The sequence below is a fragment of the Eumetopias jubatus genome, unplaced genomic scaffold (genome assembly GCF_037043125.1).
Source record: "Eumetopias jubatus isolate StellerSeaLion01/CBP00866 unplaced genomic scaffold, mEumJub1_p1.0 scaffold_11, whole genome shotgun sequence".
NCBI lineage: Eukaryota > Metazoa > Chordata > Mammalia > Carnivora > Otariidae > Eumetopias > Eumetopias jubatus.
Window position 1 is genome coordinate 68,686,517 of NW_028274817.1, and position 16,792 is coordinate 68,703,308.

The window sequence follows — 16,792 nt, forward strand, 5'->3', positions numbered from 1 at the left end:
CAATCATCAAACATAATTTAGAAAACTGAAGAGGAGGGGCGCCTGGGTGGCTCAGTTGGTTCAGTTGGTTAAGCGACTGCCTTCGGCTCAGGTCATGATCCTGGAGTCCCAGGATTGAGTCCCACATCGGGCTCCCTGCTCAGCGGGGAGTCTGCTTCTCCCTCTGACCCTCCCCGCTCTTGTGCTTTCTTTCTCTCAAATAAATAAATAAATAAAATCTAAAAAAAAAGAAAAGAAAAGAAAACTGAAGAGGAGGGAAAAAACCTAGTATGTTTATGTTTATTCATATTTTTACTCTTTCCATTGTTCTTTCTTCCTTCCTGATGTTCCAAGATTCCTTCTTTCATTATTACTTTTCCATTGCAAAAACTTCCTTTAGCTGTTCTGTTAGGGTAGGTCTGGTGGCAACAAATTCTTAGTTTTCCTTCCTTTGAGAATATCTTTATTTCCCCTTCATTCCTGAGAAATATTTTCATGGACCTAGAATTCTGGGTTGACAGTTACTTTCTTGCACCACCTGAAAAATATCTTACCACCCATGGTTTTTGATGAGAAAACCTCTGTCATTTGAATTACCTTTCCCTCATAGGTAAGGCTTTATTTCTGTTTTGCTGCTTTCCAGAATTGTTGTGTGTTGTTTTTTTTTTTTAGTTTTTTTTTCCCTTTTTTTATTTTTTATTTTTCAGGAATTTGATTATGATGCATCTTGGTGTGGATTTCTTTGGATTTATCCAGTTTGGAGTTCAGTCAGATTCTTGAGTCTAGGTTTATATCTTTTGCCAAATTTGGGGAATCTTTAGCATTATTTCTTGAAATTCTTTTTCAGTCCCATCCTCTTTCTCCTTGCCCTCTGGGACTTTGGTGACATGAATGTTAGATCCTGTTTATTTTTTCTTTAAGATATTTATTGGGGCGCCTGGGTGGCTCAGTCGTTAAGCATCTGCCTTCCACTCAGGTCGTGATCCCAGGGTCCTGGGATCGAGCCCCGCATCAGGCTCCCTGCTCAGCGGGAAGCCTGCTTCTCCCTCTCCCACTCCCCCTGCTTGTGTTCCTGCTCTTGTTATCTCTCTCTCTGTCAAATAAATAAATAAGATCTTTAAAAAAAGATTAAATTAAATTTAAAATTAAAAAAAAAATTAAATCTTTTTTAAAAGATCTTATTTATTTATTTGATCTCTATCAATGGATTTATTACATCTCTATCACCAGTGCCTAGAATAGTGCCTGGCACATATTAACACGAGAATTAGGCAGGAATGGATTTGGTATGTTTAATGTACAGTTGACCCTTGAAAAATGTGATGGTTAGGGGCACCAACACCCTACACAATTGAAAAATCTACATATAACTTTTGTTTGGGGGTTTGTTTGTTTTTTGTTTGTTTGTTTGTTTTATTTTTGTCTTTGTTTTTTGGTGTCCCTCGGTGGACATGAATTCATATAACTTCTAAATCCCCAAAAACTTAACTACCAATAGCCTACTGTTGACCAGAAAACTTACTGAAACATAAACAATTAACACATTTTTGTATGTGTATTGTGTACTGTATTCTTTTTTTCTTTAAGTTTTTATTTTAATTCCTATTAGTTAACATACAGTGTTATGTTAGTTTCAGGTGTACAATATAATGATTTAACAATTCCATACATCACCCGGTGCTCATCACAAGTGCACTCCTTAATCCCCATCACTTATTTAACCTATCCCCCCACCTCCTCCCCTCTGGTAATCATCAGTTTGTTCTCTATAATTAAGAGTCTGTTTCTTGGTTTCTCTCTGTGTGTCTCTTTTTCTTTGCTTATTTGTTTTCTTTCTTAAATTCCACATATGAGTGAAATCATATGGTATTTGTCTTTCTCTGACTGACTTATTTCAATTAGCATTATACTCTCTAGCTTTATCCATGTTGTTGGAAATGGCAAGATTTCATTCTTTTTTTATGGCTGAATAATATTCCATTGTGTATATATATATATATATATATATATATATACCACATCTTCTTTATCTTCATCAATCGATGGACACTTGGGCTGCTTCCATATCTTGGATATTGTAAATAATTGTGCTATAAACATAGGAGGGCATGTATCCCTTTGAATTAGTGTTTTTACAATACAGTAAGGTAGTGTTCTTACAATAAAGTAAGGTAGAGAAAAGAAAATGATATTACAAAAATCATAAGAAAGAGGAAATACATTTACAGTACTATACTGTTATAAAAAAATCCATATATAAGTGGACCCACGCTGTTCGAACCGTGTTGTTCAAGGGTCAACTGTGTATGTTTTGGTGTGTATTGGAAAGAACTATAACTGTCACATCAAACTCTGATGATTTCACAGATATCACTGCTTAGGGTAAGGTTACGGTTTTTTTAAACACAGTTGGTAGGGGCGCCTGGGTGGCTCAGTCGTTAAGCGTCTGCCTTCGGCTCAGGTCATGATCCCAGGGTCCTGGGATCGAGCCCCACATTGGGCTCCCTGCTCCGCGGGAAGCCTGCTTCTTCCTCCCCCACCCCCACCCCCACTTGTGTTCCTGCTCTTGCTGTGTCTCTCTCTGTCAAATAAATAAATAAAATCTTTTAAAAAATAATAAAAATAAATGCAGTTGGTGTAAGAGAGGTTTCCACATAAGTGGTATGTAAATATGACAGATTTCTTGTCAGTATTGAAGTTTGGGAAGCAAATCTGTCTCTGAGGTAGATAATGTTATTAGCTCCATTCAACAGATGAGAGAACTGAGGCTTAGGGAGGTTGATTAGCTTGTACAGGGTCACAGAGCAAGTGAGGGAGCTGGAATTCCACATGAGAAACTGAAGGTCATGCCCAAAGTTTAGAAGAGGAAATACAGAATTTTCCTTCTTCCTGGTGGAGTTGCTGGTTGTATACAACAAACCAAGAAATTTTGAAGAATACTTGGAGGCCTCTAATGTGTTTAATTGAGCTTTTTTTTCCGTTTGCCCAAAGTACATGCTTAAAGCAATTATATCACTTATTCCCCTCCAGCTTTTAGCCCTAAAATAATCAAGGGGCAAAAAGGAGGTTAGAACTTACTAGAGAAAATACTCTTAACTGCAGAGAACAAACTGAGGGTTGATGGAGGGAGATGGGTGGGGGATGGGCTAAATGGGTCATGGGGATTAAGGAGTACACTTGTAGTGATGAGCATTGGCTGTTATGTGTTAATGATGAACCACTAAATTCTACTCCTGAAACTAACATTACACTACATGTTAACTAACTAGAATGTAAATAAAAACTTGAAATGTTAAAAAAGATAAAATAAACTGCATTTTTCTTTTTTTAAAAAGAAAAACGGAACTTATTAGAGAAAATAAGGTAAAACACTCAGAGTTCTGGAATGCCTTACTGTTGACAATTCCCTCAGTCTACCCCGAGGCCCTTTAACCAACTGAGATTCAGGTGCTGTCTTTAGCATAGCTGCCAAATCCAGCAGTGCAGATAGGCATTTTATGCCAGAGTAAGCAGGCCCACCCTCCCTGGCCTTGATGCTGGGGGGCAGTCTTTGCAGGATTCTCACCACAAAGTTCCAGGGGAAGCTCTACAGACATCCCATCCTGAGGACTCCTCTGCTACACCTGTCCCGGGGCATCCCCAAGCTACAGTCAGGCCACCAAAGAGCTCTCGGTGTTTTGAGAAAGGGAAGCATCTTTATAGGCTTCTGGTTTACCCACATCCTTCTGCCTCTTTGCAGCTCCAAGCATATTTTGGAGGGAGATTTCATAAAGATTTCGAAATTGAGTTAGAATTTCAAGTCTATTGTGACATGCAAATTAGTCCTGCTTGCCCGTTGGCAGCAATGCAGCTGAAGTGCCTAGAGACGGGCCATAAAATGAAAACATCAAAGTGATTAAATGTGCCCGAAGAGCATAATTGAGTGCATGAATAAGAGAAAATAAAACAAATTGATTTTCTCCAGTGCCAGAAAAACAGAATAATTGAGAACAAAATAATAGACTTTGAAGTAATCAAAGTGAGGAATGTACCATAGTAACATAGAAACAGCCAGTTGTGGGGGAGATTTATTGTGTTTCTGTTATCATTTTTACAACTTTAATTTCATTAGCTAATAAATACAAATCAATTGAAAAATCAGTCAACCAGAGAGGAGGCAGCCCCAAGCCAAGATTTTTATTCACATCTCTAAAAGAGGCTGAGGCAGTGATCCTTAATCTATTTTCATAGGCGCACATATCCCCCGTGAGCTGGAAAACAAGTTCTGGGAGGCCTCTCTGCTTTGGAGGTGATGATGTTCTGTTCTGCCAGTCACTTTCCACATACAAGTTTACAGATTCAACGTTCAAAAGCGTCACTTTTATACCCCGCCAAGATTTCCGACAGAATGGCCTGAGTACAGCATCTTGGTTTACAAAGATGACGTTTTCATGGCGCTGACCAGCATTTATGGTCTTGCTCTGGGGTCATTCTGAACTTGCATGGTGGTGGTGGCGACAGGAGCTACAGCCCAACAGCAGGATTACCCACCACTCTTGACAATACTGATGAGCGTCTGTGGCTCACTCCTACCACAGTCATCACACACGCATGCACACGCGCACGCACGCGCACGCATGCACACATGCGCATGCGCACAACACTGACCTCTAATCTGAAACCAAGAAGGCCCAGCAAGAGTATGTCACCCCTTTGGTTTCCAGCCTGGCCGCCATGATGCTGCGGAGGATCAGGGGAGGGAAGCTAGGCTGGGAGACTTCTCAGGCTGAATGTAGCAGTAGAGCACCGGGGACAGCAAGCTATGCTGGGACCGGGTGTTGGAACATCACACAACAAACATGAGATCAATGCAGAACTATTTTTATGGCTCCTCCAAGGAAAGAATCCGTCCACCCTACTCCTCAGCTGTTCATGACTGGGCTCGGCGGCCCTTCACCTCAGGATCCGCAGTGGTGGCTAATATGACTCGGCTTGCAGTTTTTCCTTTCACAGACCCTTGAGCTGCTCTGGCAGCTGTTGGCACTTCCAGATGTTCATGGCACACCCTACCTTCAGGACTCCACAGCTAGAAGCCATGCCTTTGGCTCTAGTAAAGGTCTTTGGGACCATTGGGACTGTAAAGCAGGGTGTACAGAAGGAGTTGGCAGTGCTGAGACTGGCACTGCTTGCTGGCTCAATCAGGACGGCATGGTTAATAGATTGTGCCCGCCAGGCAATTTGTGCTGGAAAAAGTATCTTCCAGGAAGCACTAGATACTGAAAGGAGTCTCTCTGACCTTCTGGTGGTATCCAAGGCCTAATCATGATAGGCCTTGAAGTGAACGGGGAATGTTAGCATTTAGCTCCTTTGTGCAAGAGAAGGAGAGTTTATCTCCAGTCCGGGCCTAAAATCCCAGCTTCCATTTCCCACTGGTGTTTGGGTGGAGCAAAATGGAGCAAATGGATTTCACAACTCTAAAGCATTATACAGATGTAAGGCTGTATTATTCTTCCTGCCACTGCTATTCCCATTATCCTGGATTTCCCAGCCCAGAACTTTTGTCTGAAAAAAAAAAAAATATGGAGAAAGCACATGGACCAAGGAACCCGGGGCTGTGACTCCAAAACGGCTGGGAGGCATTGCCCAGCCCAGCAGATAAACCACTCCAGGCCAAGCTCCACAGGCTGGCTGGCAGACAAGCAGCCCACTCCTGTGATGTCACCTCTACAGTTACTTGTGCCTATCCCTCCACATGGAGCCAGCAGATTTAGGCACAGGAGGGGAGAAAAAATGAATCATAAGCTATTTTAGAAATTGCTTCGATTCTGTTTGAGGCTGCAGTAGTCCCTTGCAAACTAAGATCGGAGCACCCTAGCCATCAGAGCAATAGCCTTTAAGTGCTGATATCCTGTAAATGCCAGAAGCTTGGTGGGATTAATGCACAGCCTCAGGTCCTAATTCGGGTCAGAGGCAGACAAGTGGTAATTGGTGGTTATACTTAATTGTCATTGAAAGGCTTTCTGATGACAGGGGGATCTACATTCCAAGGCAAGCAATACAGTTGACAATTAAGAGCTAAAATTAAATCAGCCTTCCATATCAGCACATGCTCAAGGCTTCATAGAAATCTTTTGTGCTGCCATTGTTCCCAGGTAGAGAGTGAAACCCCCCCAAACATGGCTGTGATGGTGCAGCAGCTGGAAAACTTCCTCTAGCCCTAGATCAAGCTAGATGGGCCTCCTCCCCATCTTAAAATCATTCAGAGGCTCCCCATGGCCTCTAGGATAAGACCATGGCCTTCTAAGCCCTTGATGATCTGGCCTCTGGCCATCTCTCCAACCTCATTGCCCCCTTCCCTGACCATCATCCTGTGCTCTGGCCACAAAAACTTTGCAGTTGCCTTTGTATATCCAGTTGTGCCTAAAACATTCTCTCCCCCTTTGCCCTTAAAGATGCTGCCTCCTCTGTGAAACCCCCCACACCCTCTTTGTATGCCCTGGGCACTCTGTACTCACTGGTATTTTATCACCTTGTTATGGACTATGATGTGTTTGTCTCCATATATGCCTTTCCCACTAGACTGAGAACTTCTTGAAGGCAAGAACTGTGTTTTGCTCTCCCCTGTGACCTCAGCACCCAGCACAGGGCCTAGCCCAATGTAGACAACAGTAAAGTCTAGTGAAACAAATGGACAGAGATGGGGGACCAGGTTGAGTTGAGGGAGCTGGATGGCAGGGGGTCGGGGTGGGGGAGGGGACCATCCAAAATTCTAAGATACTAGAAGCAGCAGAGCAGCCTGGGCACCAGCTGTCCAAGAGCAATCCCTACAGTGGTTTTTCTCAAAATGTGCCTCATGTACCTCTGTGTGAGAGACAACTTGAGACTACACAAGGATATTTTTCATTTTAATAGTTGTATTCATTTTAGTGTATGTTTTAAAATATACCAAGCAGGGACGCCTGGGTGGCTCAGTCGGTTAAGCATCTGCCTTCAGTTCAGGTCATGATCTCAGGGTCCTGGGATCAAGCCCCGCGTCGGGCTCCCTGCTCAGCGGGGAGTCCGTTTCTTCCTCTGCCTCTGCCCCTCCCCTCCACTCGTGCTCTCTCTCTCTCTCTCTCTCTCTCAAATAAATAAATAAAATCTTTTAAAAAATAAAATGTACTGAGCACATCAAGTCTGTTGATGATGGTGATTACCTACTACTACTTAGGATAGATGAGACCCAAAGAGGTATTAAAATTCTTTTAAGATTTTATTTATTTATTTATTTATTTATTTATTTATTTATTTATTTGACACAGAGAGCATGAGAGAGCACAAGCAGGGGGAGTGGCAGAGGGAGACTGAGAGGGAGAAACAGGCTCTCCGCTGAGCAGGGAGCCCAACCCGGGGCTCCATCCCAGGACCCCAGGATCATGACCTGAGCAGAAGGCAGATGTTTACCAACTGAGCCACCCAGGTGCCCTGGTATTAAAATTTTTAAAGTGAGTTGATATAAAGAAAAATATTGTTACTATCAATACAGATGTTAAGTAGATATGACAACATTCCTGAAACGGGTGCCCATATAATGGAAGTTTTGGAAACACTTTTCAACAGTCCTAAATTTACTTCTCTGTTCCTCCATGGTGCCACTCAGCCTCCAAGGGCTCTGGGGTCACCCCAGCTTTCCTCTGAACTGCTACAACACTGCTTGTCTTCAGAACTCATTTGCCACTTAGCCTGGTGGCATGGACATTCGTTTTGTAAGCCTATGTTGGCTCACCACCACCACATGTATAAGAGCCTTAAGAGCAATGACCAAGCTTTAAGCCTCTGTGAACTGAATAGGAAAGTGCTTTATCAGCTGCTCTATAGCTCTACAGATGTCCATTTCTTCAATGAATATTTATTGGGCACCTATCATGTGCCAGGAACTGTTGAGGGTGCGACCAGTAGAGTGATGAACAAGACAGACAAGAGTTCTGCCCTTATTGAGCTCATGAAGGGATGCAGACACAATCAAATCAACACACAAGATGTTTTCAGTGTGCTAAGTGCATTGAAGAAAATAAAACAGGATGATGTGACAGAAAGTTAGTGATGGCAGTGGGGGAGGGTGTTGGCCACATTGATGGGGCAGTCATAAGGCCTCTCAGAGATAACTTTTGAACTGAGACCCGAATGATGAGAAGAGTCAGAAATGGGAATATCCAGGGACAGAGCATTCCAGGCGGAAGGAACAGCAAGTGCAAAGTGGGGGGACACCCTAAGGAGGAAAAATGATTCATGTGTTCCAGAAACACAAAGAAGCCCCATGTGGCTAGAACAGAGTAAGCAGGAGGGTGGTGGTAAGAGACAGGAGACAGACACCAGAACCTGCAGAGCTTGGCAGCTAAGTAGTTTGGATTTGATTCCAGGTGTGATTAGCAGCCATAGAGGATTTTGAACATAGGAGTGATGTGCTCTGACCTAAGTGTTAACAAAATAGTCTGGCTGCTATATAGAAAATAGGTTGTAGGGAACAAGGATAGAAACAGGGAGACCAATTTTGAGACTATTAAAGTTGTCCATGCAAGGGGTGATAGCGGTTTGGAGTAAAGTTATAGCAGTGAAGGATGGAGGGAAGTGGGTGGACCTGGAATACATTGTAGAGGTAGAACTGACAGGACTTGCTAATGGATTGAAAGGGAGGTTGTAAATGAAAGAGGAAAAACAGATGATCCCTACTCAATGTCACAAAGACAAGAAAGCCCAAGGGAACTGTTCCATATCTGCACTGTCCAATACAGTCACCACTAGCCACATGTGGCCATTTAAATTGAAGTTAATTAAAATTAAATAAAATTTAAAATTCACCTCCTCGGGGTGCCTGGGTGGCTCAGTCGTTAAGCATCTGCCTTCGGCTCAGGTCATGATCCCAGGGTCCTGGGATCAAGGCTCGCATTGGGCTCCCTGCTCCGAGGGAAGCCTGCTTCTCCCTCTCCCACTCCCCCTGCTTGTGTTCCCTCTCTCTCTGTGTCTCTCTCTGTCAAATAAATAAATAAAATCTTTAAATAAAATAAAATAAAATTCACCTCCTCACTTGCATTAGCCATATTTCAAGTGCTCGATAACCACATGTAACTAGTGGCTACCATATTGGGCAGCATAGATACGGAAGAGTTTCATCACGGCAGGAAGTTCTATTGGACAATGCTGCTCTATGTTTTATTACATTTTTTTCAAGATTTATTTATTTATTTTAGAGAGAGTGCACGAGCAGGGGGAGGGGCAGAGGGAGAGAGAGAGGGGAAGCAGACTCCCCACTGAGCAGGGAACCCAACACAGGGCTCGATCCCCTGACCCCAAGATCATGACCTGAGCTGAAACCAACAGTCAGACATTCAACTGACTGAGCCACCCAGGCGCCCCGCTGCTCTACATTTTAAAAAGTAAAGAGGAGCACTGGGTGTTATGCACAAACAATGAATCATGGAACACTACATCAAAAACTAATGATGTAATGTATGGTGATTAACATAACAATAAAAAATTATTTAAAAAATAAAAAGTAAAGAATACAAGAATAAAAAGACAAGCTACAGACTGCGAGAAATATTTGCAAAACACATAAGTAATAAAGGACTGGTATCCAAGATATACAAAGAACTCTTAAAACTCAACAATAAGAAAACAACAACCCGATTAACAAATGGGCCAAAGACCTTAACAGACACCTCACCAGAGAAGAGAGACAAATGGCAAATAAGTGTATGGAAATATGGTCACTATCCTGTCACTAAGGAATTGCAAATTAAAACAATGAGATACCACGATATATCTATTAGAATACCTAAAAACCAAAACACTGACAACACCAAATGCAGGCAAGGATGTGGGACAACCAGAAGTCTCATTCATTGCTGGTGGGAATGCAAAATGATACAGCCACTTTGGAAGACAAGTGGCAGTTTCTTCCAAAGTTTTAACATACAATCCAGCAGTTGCACTCCTTGCTATTTACTCAAATAAGTTGAAAACTCATGTCCACCCAAAAACCTGCATATGAATATTTAGGGCCACTTTATTCATGATTGCCAAAACTTGGAAGCAACCCAGATGTCCTTCAGTAGATCAATGGGTAAACAAACTGTGGTGTATCAGACAATGGAATATTTTTCAGCGCGAAAAACAAATAAACGCTCAAGCTACAAAAAGACGTGGAGGAAACTTAAGTGCATATTGCTAAGTGAAGGAGTCTGTAAAGGCTGCATACCCTGTGAGTCCAACCATATGACATTCTTGAACAGGCAAAACTAGAGAGACAGGTCAGTGGGTGTCAGGGCTTTGGGGAAAGGAAGGGAGGCATGAATAGGTGCAGCACGGGATTTTCAGGGCAGTGAAACTATTCTGTATGATACTGTAATGGTGAATACATAACATTATACACTTGTCAAAACTCATAGAATTGTACAACAGCAAGAGTGAACCATAATGTAAACTCTGGATTTTACTTAATAATCGTGTGTCCATATTCATTTTTCACCTATAACAAATGTACCGTGCCAATGCAAAATGTTGATGTTGGGTGGGACACTGCCTGCCAGGGGAGGCAAGAGGCAGGAGGATATGAGAACTCTTGGTACTTTCTGCTCGGTTTTTCTGTAAGCCTAAAGCTGCTCTAAAAATAAAGTCTATTAGCTTAAAAAAGGGGGGGGGCACTAAAGAGAGCGTTCACCGGTACCTAGTGCGTGGCAAAGAATAGATACTCCATAAATGTTTATTGAATAAATGCATGAACAAATGAGTCTGTCAGTCAGTCAATGAATCAATAGAACCCAGGCCTCCTGGGTCCCAATTCAGTACTCCTTCTTATACAATAGAGGCAGGATGATGATATAATGTATTGTCCAAACCACAATATTTGAGGATGAAGTGGGGTGTTGTAGGTGTAAGTAAGAACTGTCCCGGAGCTAACCCAGAGATCACAAACCCAGAGCCTGTGAGCCACATCTTGCCTCCAAAATTGTTTCATTTGGCCTCACATGTCGATATCTTAAAAAGTGTAGAGCAATTGTCCGCATTTAACACTGTGGAAACTTTGCATACAAATGGAAATGTCTGCCTTCTCTTGGAAAATGAAAAGATCTGGTCACACTGGGCCCACCTTCCTGCACAGTAGTCCGTGACTGGGACTAGGTCGCAGCTGCCCTTTTCGTGAACGTGTGCCATCCTCTTTGCCACAAGCCCCACCATTCCCTCTCGTATATCCTACCCTAGCCAAGTGTGAATTTCCATTTGTCCATCTCACTTACACTGCTTTGGTTTTGTTTTCTTTTGTAATAGAATTAGGAAAAAAAGGGAACTATTTCTTATACTCATGTCATGACTCAAAATAAGAAAAAAGAACGAAGGCTCAAGAAGGCTCCATACGTCTTGCCCCCAATCAGCTTGACTCACATACAGCGCATTCTTGGCCTCTATAAGCATTTGTGTTTTCCTCCTCTGGTCTGTACTCTGTGTCTCCCCAGGCCCCAGACCATGCTGGCCTTTAGAATTTTCTCAGGCTGCCACCCACTGTTGGAAAAGCTAGACATGCGGGGGAAACAATGGGCATTATTTAAGCTTACGTTGTTATTGTTACCCAAACTCAATATTGCTCATCATCAACTTTGGGTGGAAATTATTTTTGTTGTTTTTCTTAATTGCCTCCAAATGTCACTGGAGAGCGAGACAGAGCAGCAGAGAGTACAGCACCCACCTTTCCTTTCTGTGAACACATGTTGTTGGAATACTTGGACATGGAATTTTGTTTCTCTGTGCAGTCACTCTTTCATCATCAAGCTCTGGCTACACTTAGAGTCGGAAGGACCCCTAGCTTCAGCATCAGGATCCCCTGTGGGATTTCCTCAGCAGGGGCAATGTATCGTTGCAAAGGCCCACGTGGAGATGGGAAAGTATGGATGGGGCACACTTAAGCTAAGGTGTTGGACTTCATTTGTAGGTAGTGAGGAGCTGCTGAAGGATTTTTGGAGCAGGGGAGACATGTGATCACAGCTAGTGATTGTGTGAGGGTACAGCTCCAGAGGCAGGAGCACCAGTGAAGAGGCTATTGCAGTGACCCGAGTGATGAGAGATGTGACTAAGTTTGAGACAGTAGAACAGAAAGGAGAGGACAGAGCTGTGAGGCATCTTGAGGTTAGGCTTGGCAACTCATTTGATGTAGAGGAGGCTTGAACTAAGAGATGAAGAATCAAAGATGGTCCAGAAATGATGAGCTTCGGGCTTTAAAACACCAAAAATATGATCCACAAATTAACTTTTGTTTTGCAAGAGTTAAGAGAATGATGGGACACCTGGGTGGCTTAGTCAGTTAAGCATCTGCCTTGGGCTCAGGTCATGATCCTGGGGTCCCGGGATCGAGCCCCACATTGGGCTCCCTGCTCCGCAGACAGCCTGCTTCTCCCTCTGCCTGCCACTCCCCCCTGCTTGTGCTCACTCTCTCTCTCTGGCAAATAAATAAATAAAATATTTTTTAAAAACAAATAAGAGTTAAGAGAATGAAAAGACAAGTTACATATTGAGATAAAATATTTGCAAATCATATTTGTATCTGGAATATATAAAGGACTCTCCAATCTTAACAGTAAAAAAAAAAAAAAAAAAAAAATCCAGTTAGCAAAAGACAGGAGGAGGATACACAGAGGCCAAATAAGCACATGAAAAGATGTCCAACATCATTATCCATTAGGAAAATGCAAACGGAGACCACAGTGAGAGATCTCTACACACCTATAGAAATGGCCAAAATAAAAATGAGCCACTTTTTTTTTATTCTGTTCATATGACTTTCTCAAAAAGGCAACACTTAAAGTGATGAGAATAGGTCAGTGATTGCCAGGTGGTATGAGGTGAAGGAGAGGATGTGACTGCCAAGGGATAGCACAGGGAATCTTGGAAGGTAATGGGACTGTTCTGTGTCAGAAACCACCAAATGCTGACAAAAAACGGGGCGCCAGGTGGCACAGTCGGTTAAGCAGCCGACCATTGGTTTCAGCTCAGGTCATGATCTCAGGGTCCTGGGATCGAGCCCCATGTCTTCGGGTTCTGCACTCAGCGGGGCATCTGCTTGTGGATTCTCCCTCTCTCCCTCTGCTTCTGCCCCTCCTCCCACTCATGCTCTCTGTCTCTGTCTCTCTCTCAAATAAATACTCTTTAAAAGGAAAAAAATGCTGAGAAACTAGATCCTTCATACATTGCTGGTGGAAACGCAAAGTGGTGTGACCACTCCAGCAAACAGTTTGACAGTTTTCAAACCAAACAATCCAGCAACTGCACCTTTGGGCATTTATCCCAGAGAAATGAAAGCTATGTTCACACAAAAACTTGTACAAGGATAGTCATAGCAGCTTTCTGTGTAATGGCCCCAAACCGGAAACAAGCCAGATGCCCTTCAGTGCGTGAATGGTCAAGCACACACTGGTGCATCCAGACCATGGAATCCTACTCTGTAGTAAAAAGGAACCAACTTGGGGCACCTGGGTGGCTCAGTCATTAAGTGTCTGCCTTCAGCTCAGGTCATGATCCCAGGGTCCTGGGGACCATCACCCCACATCGGGCTCCTGGCTCAGCAAGGGAGTCTGCTTCTCCCTCTCCCACTCCCCTTGCTTGTGTTCCCTCTCTTGCTGTGTCTCTGTCAAATAAATAAAATCTTTAAAAAAAAAAAGGAACCAACTTAACATATGACAACTTGGATGGATCTTCAGGGCAGTATGCTGAGTGAGGAAAACCAGTCCTGACAAAAGGTTATATACAGAATTATAGAACTGGAGACCAGATTAATGGTTGTCAAGGGTTATGGATTAGAGGGGAATTACTGTAACAAGGTAGCAGGAGGGAGATCTTTATGGTGATGGATGAAGTTCTGTCTTCTTGTGGTGGGGATCACACAAATCTACATGTGCTAAAACTGCAGAGCTCTACACTTACAGACACATACACATACACACACACTTGTGTAAAACTGATGAAATCTGAATGTGGTCTGTGATGTTGTACCAATGTCAATTTCCTGGGTTTGATATCAAATAATCATTATGAGAGATGTTGCCCCTTGGAGAAACTTGATGAAGGGTACCTCTTGACATTGTTTTGCAACTTCATATAAATCTATAATAATTTAAAAATTAAAAAGTACCCCCCCAAGAAAGGAATAAACTGTTGATATACCTAAAAGTTTGCATGACACACGCAGGCATTGCACTGCATGAAAGAAGCCAGTCACAAAAGATTATACACTTTTTTTTTATTCTGTTCATATGACTTTCTCAAAAAGGCAACACGTATAGCGATGAGAATAGGTCAGTGATTGCCAGGTGGTGTGAGGTGAAGGAGAGGATGTGACTGCCAAGGGATAGCACAGGGAATTTTGGAGGGTAATGGGACTGTTCTGTGTCAGGAATCCATACATGTGTTAAAAATCATAGACCTGAGCACCTGGGTGGCTCAGTTGTTAAGCATCTGCCTTCAGCTCAGGTCATTATCCCGGGGTCCTGGGATCGAGCCCCAAGTTGGGCTCCCTGCTCAGAGGGCAGCCTGCTTCTCCCTCTTCCACTCTTCCTGCTTATGTTCCCTCTCTCGCTGTCTCTCTCTGTCAAATAAATAAATAAAATCTTTTTTTAAAAAGTTAAAAAAAATCATAGACCTGCACATACAAATCAAGTCAGTTTTCCTGCATGTTAATTTAAAATTAAAATTAAAACTAGAGAGCCGCCTGGCTGGCTCAGTCAAAAAAACATACAACTCTTGATCTCAGGGTCCTGAGTTCAAACCCCATGTCGGCTGTAGAGATTACTAAAAAAATAAATAAACTTTATTCCTTTTTTTTTAAGGGGGAGTGGGAGAGGGAGAAGCAGGCTTCTGCTGAGCAGGGAGCCCGATGCGGGGCTCAATCCCAGGACCCCGGGATCATGACCTGAGCTGAAGGCAGATGCTTAATGACTAAGCCACCCAGGAGACCCAATAAACATTATTCCTAAAATAAAAAAAGAAACTTTAAATAAATAAATAAGACTAGATAAGCAAGTGGGTCCTGATTTGTTTTTTCCTTTCCTTCCTCCCTCCATTTATTCTGCCATTTATTGAGCACCTGCTAATGGGTGAGGCACTGTGCTAGACTTTGGCAATCAGCCAAAAGTAAGACAGCCCGGGTCCCTGCCCTCATGGCGCACTCTTCCCTGTTTCAGAAAAGTTGTCAGTAGGGTCTGGAGCCCAGTGTTTCCTTGGGGAAGTGGGACTAGGAGAAGGCTGTGGAGAGACCAAGTGAGCAAATTTTTCATTCGTGGAGTTCAGTCCTGTAGGATTTCAGGTGCTCACTTTTCCCTAAGAGACTCCTAGGCCCGAGGGCAGGGGAAAGCCCCCCGTTCATATTCCATAGGTGGTCACAAGAGAAAATGCTAGGAGTGTTGTGCCCAGCTAAGCCAGGAAGAAAAGTTGAAGGTGGGGGAAGATTTGATGCAGTTAGTGAAGTGTGAACTCTAAAACACTGCCTGAATGTGTGTGTGTGTGTGTGTGTGTGTGTGTGTGTGGTTCGCACACACGAGCGAGTGGCTTAAAATAATCATTTGTGTAGCTCAGAACTCTGTGGATTGGCAGTTGGGCTGGGCTCAGCCGGGCGGTTCTTCTGCCGGCTTTGGCTGGGTTCACCCAGCACCGCCATCAGTGGGCTGCCAAAGGCCTCACTCACTCTGCAGGTGGGTAACCACTGGTTGTGAGGGTGACTGAGCCGCATGTCTCTCACCGTCCAGCAGCCTAGGCTGGGCTTGTTCATATGTTGGGGTCTCTGGGTTCCCAAGAGCAGCAAGAGAACAAGCCCCAAAATGTGAGTGCTTAAAAAAAAAAAAAAAAAAAACAGCTTTATTGAGGTATAATCCACACATGTTACCTGAATTTTAATTTTGTTTTCTCTCCTGTTTGCAGGGAATCTGAAGCATGTGGTCTAGTTGACAAAAAGAGATCATGTTTCCAGAGCCGAGGAGCAGTGCTGGTAATGAAGACAGCGTGTTTATGCGAGCAGCGTGTGGAATTTGTGACTGCAGGGGAGATTTGGAAGAAATTACTTCCTGAAAATTTCCAAGGGGCACCAAGTAGCAGCTGGCCTCCTGGGGTGAGGCAGGCAGGCACCCCAGAGGCCTCAACTAGGCCTAGGGGAAGAGAGAGATTTCCAGCATTTAAAGTGTTTATTTTTTAAAAAACACACAAATGCCGTTTTTAATCTTTGAAAATTATTTTTAAGCAAGTCGGGGAGGGGGCATTTTTATTTTCTTAAAGGAGACATCAGATGCTGGAGAAAAGCGTGGAGCTTTGGTCACTGGTTTGCAGGGTGGGGGGAGCCAGGAGCAGGGTTTGGGCCTCAGGACCATCCAGATGGAGTCTTAGGGGAGGGGGACTGATTGGCAGACTGGGAGGTGGGGAGAAATCTACCTGTGTTGTTTTTAGGATTCTGGATCTATTTTGTTTTTTAATAAAATCTTTGAAAACCTACCTCTTTGTCGCATTGTCCTCATTGTACAGTGCCCCTGACAGCACTCACAGTTCTGAACATTTCCTCTCACCGAAGCGTCGAGAATAACACTGCTGCTTCCATGGAAGCTGACTCTGAGCACTGGATCCCCCACGAACCCCCACCACCACCCACCTGCCCTCACGGAGGAACTAGGGTGGCCCTACCAAGTCCTGGTGACACACGGCCAAGCTCTGTCCTGTGCTGGGGCCCATCCAGGCCTCATGGGAATACAGACACTGCAACCAAGAAGAGGGCGCTCTGGCACCCTGGGGAGGAGCCATCCCCCGCCTGGGGAGCGAGTCAGGGATG

General features: G+C 43.6%; 1 protein-coding gene across 1 annotated transcript in view; it reads left to right on the plus strand.

Moving 5' to 3' along the window:
• Window positions 1-16,420, plus strand: part of HDAC8 (histone deacetylase 8) — a 215,054-nt gene extending 198,634 nt beyond the window's left edge. The window contains exon 11 of the mRNA XM_028101510.2: window positions 15,898-16,420. Coding sequence (XP_027957311.1) covers window positions 15,898-15,920 — 23 coding nt within the window. The 3' untranslated portion in view covers window positions 15,921-16,420. The remainder of the gene's footprint in view (window positions 1-15,897) is intronic.
• Window positions 16,421-16,792: the final 372 nt, after the last annotated feature.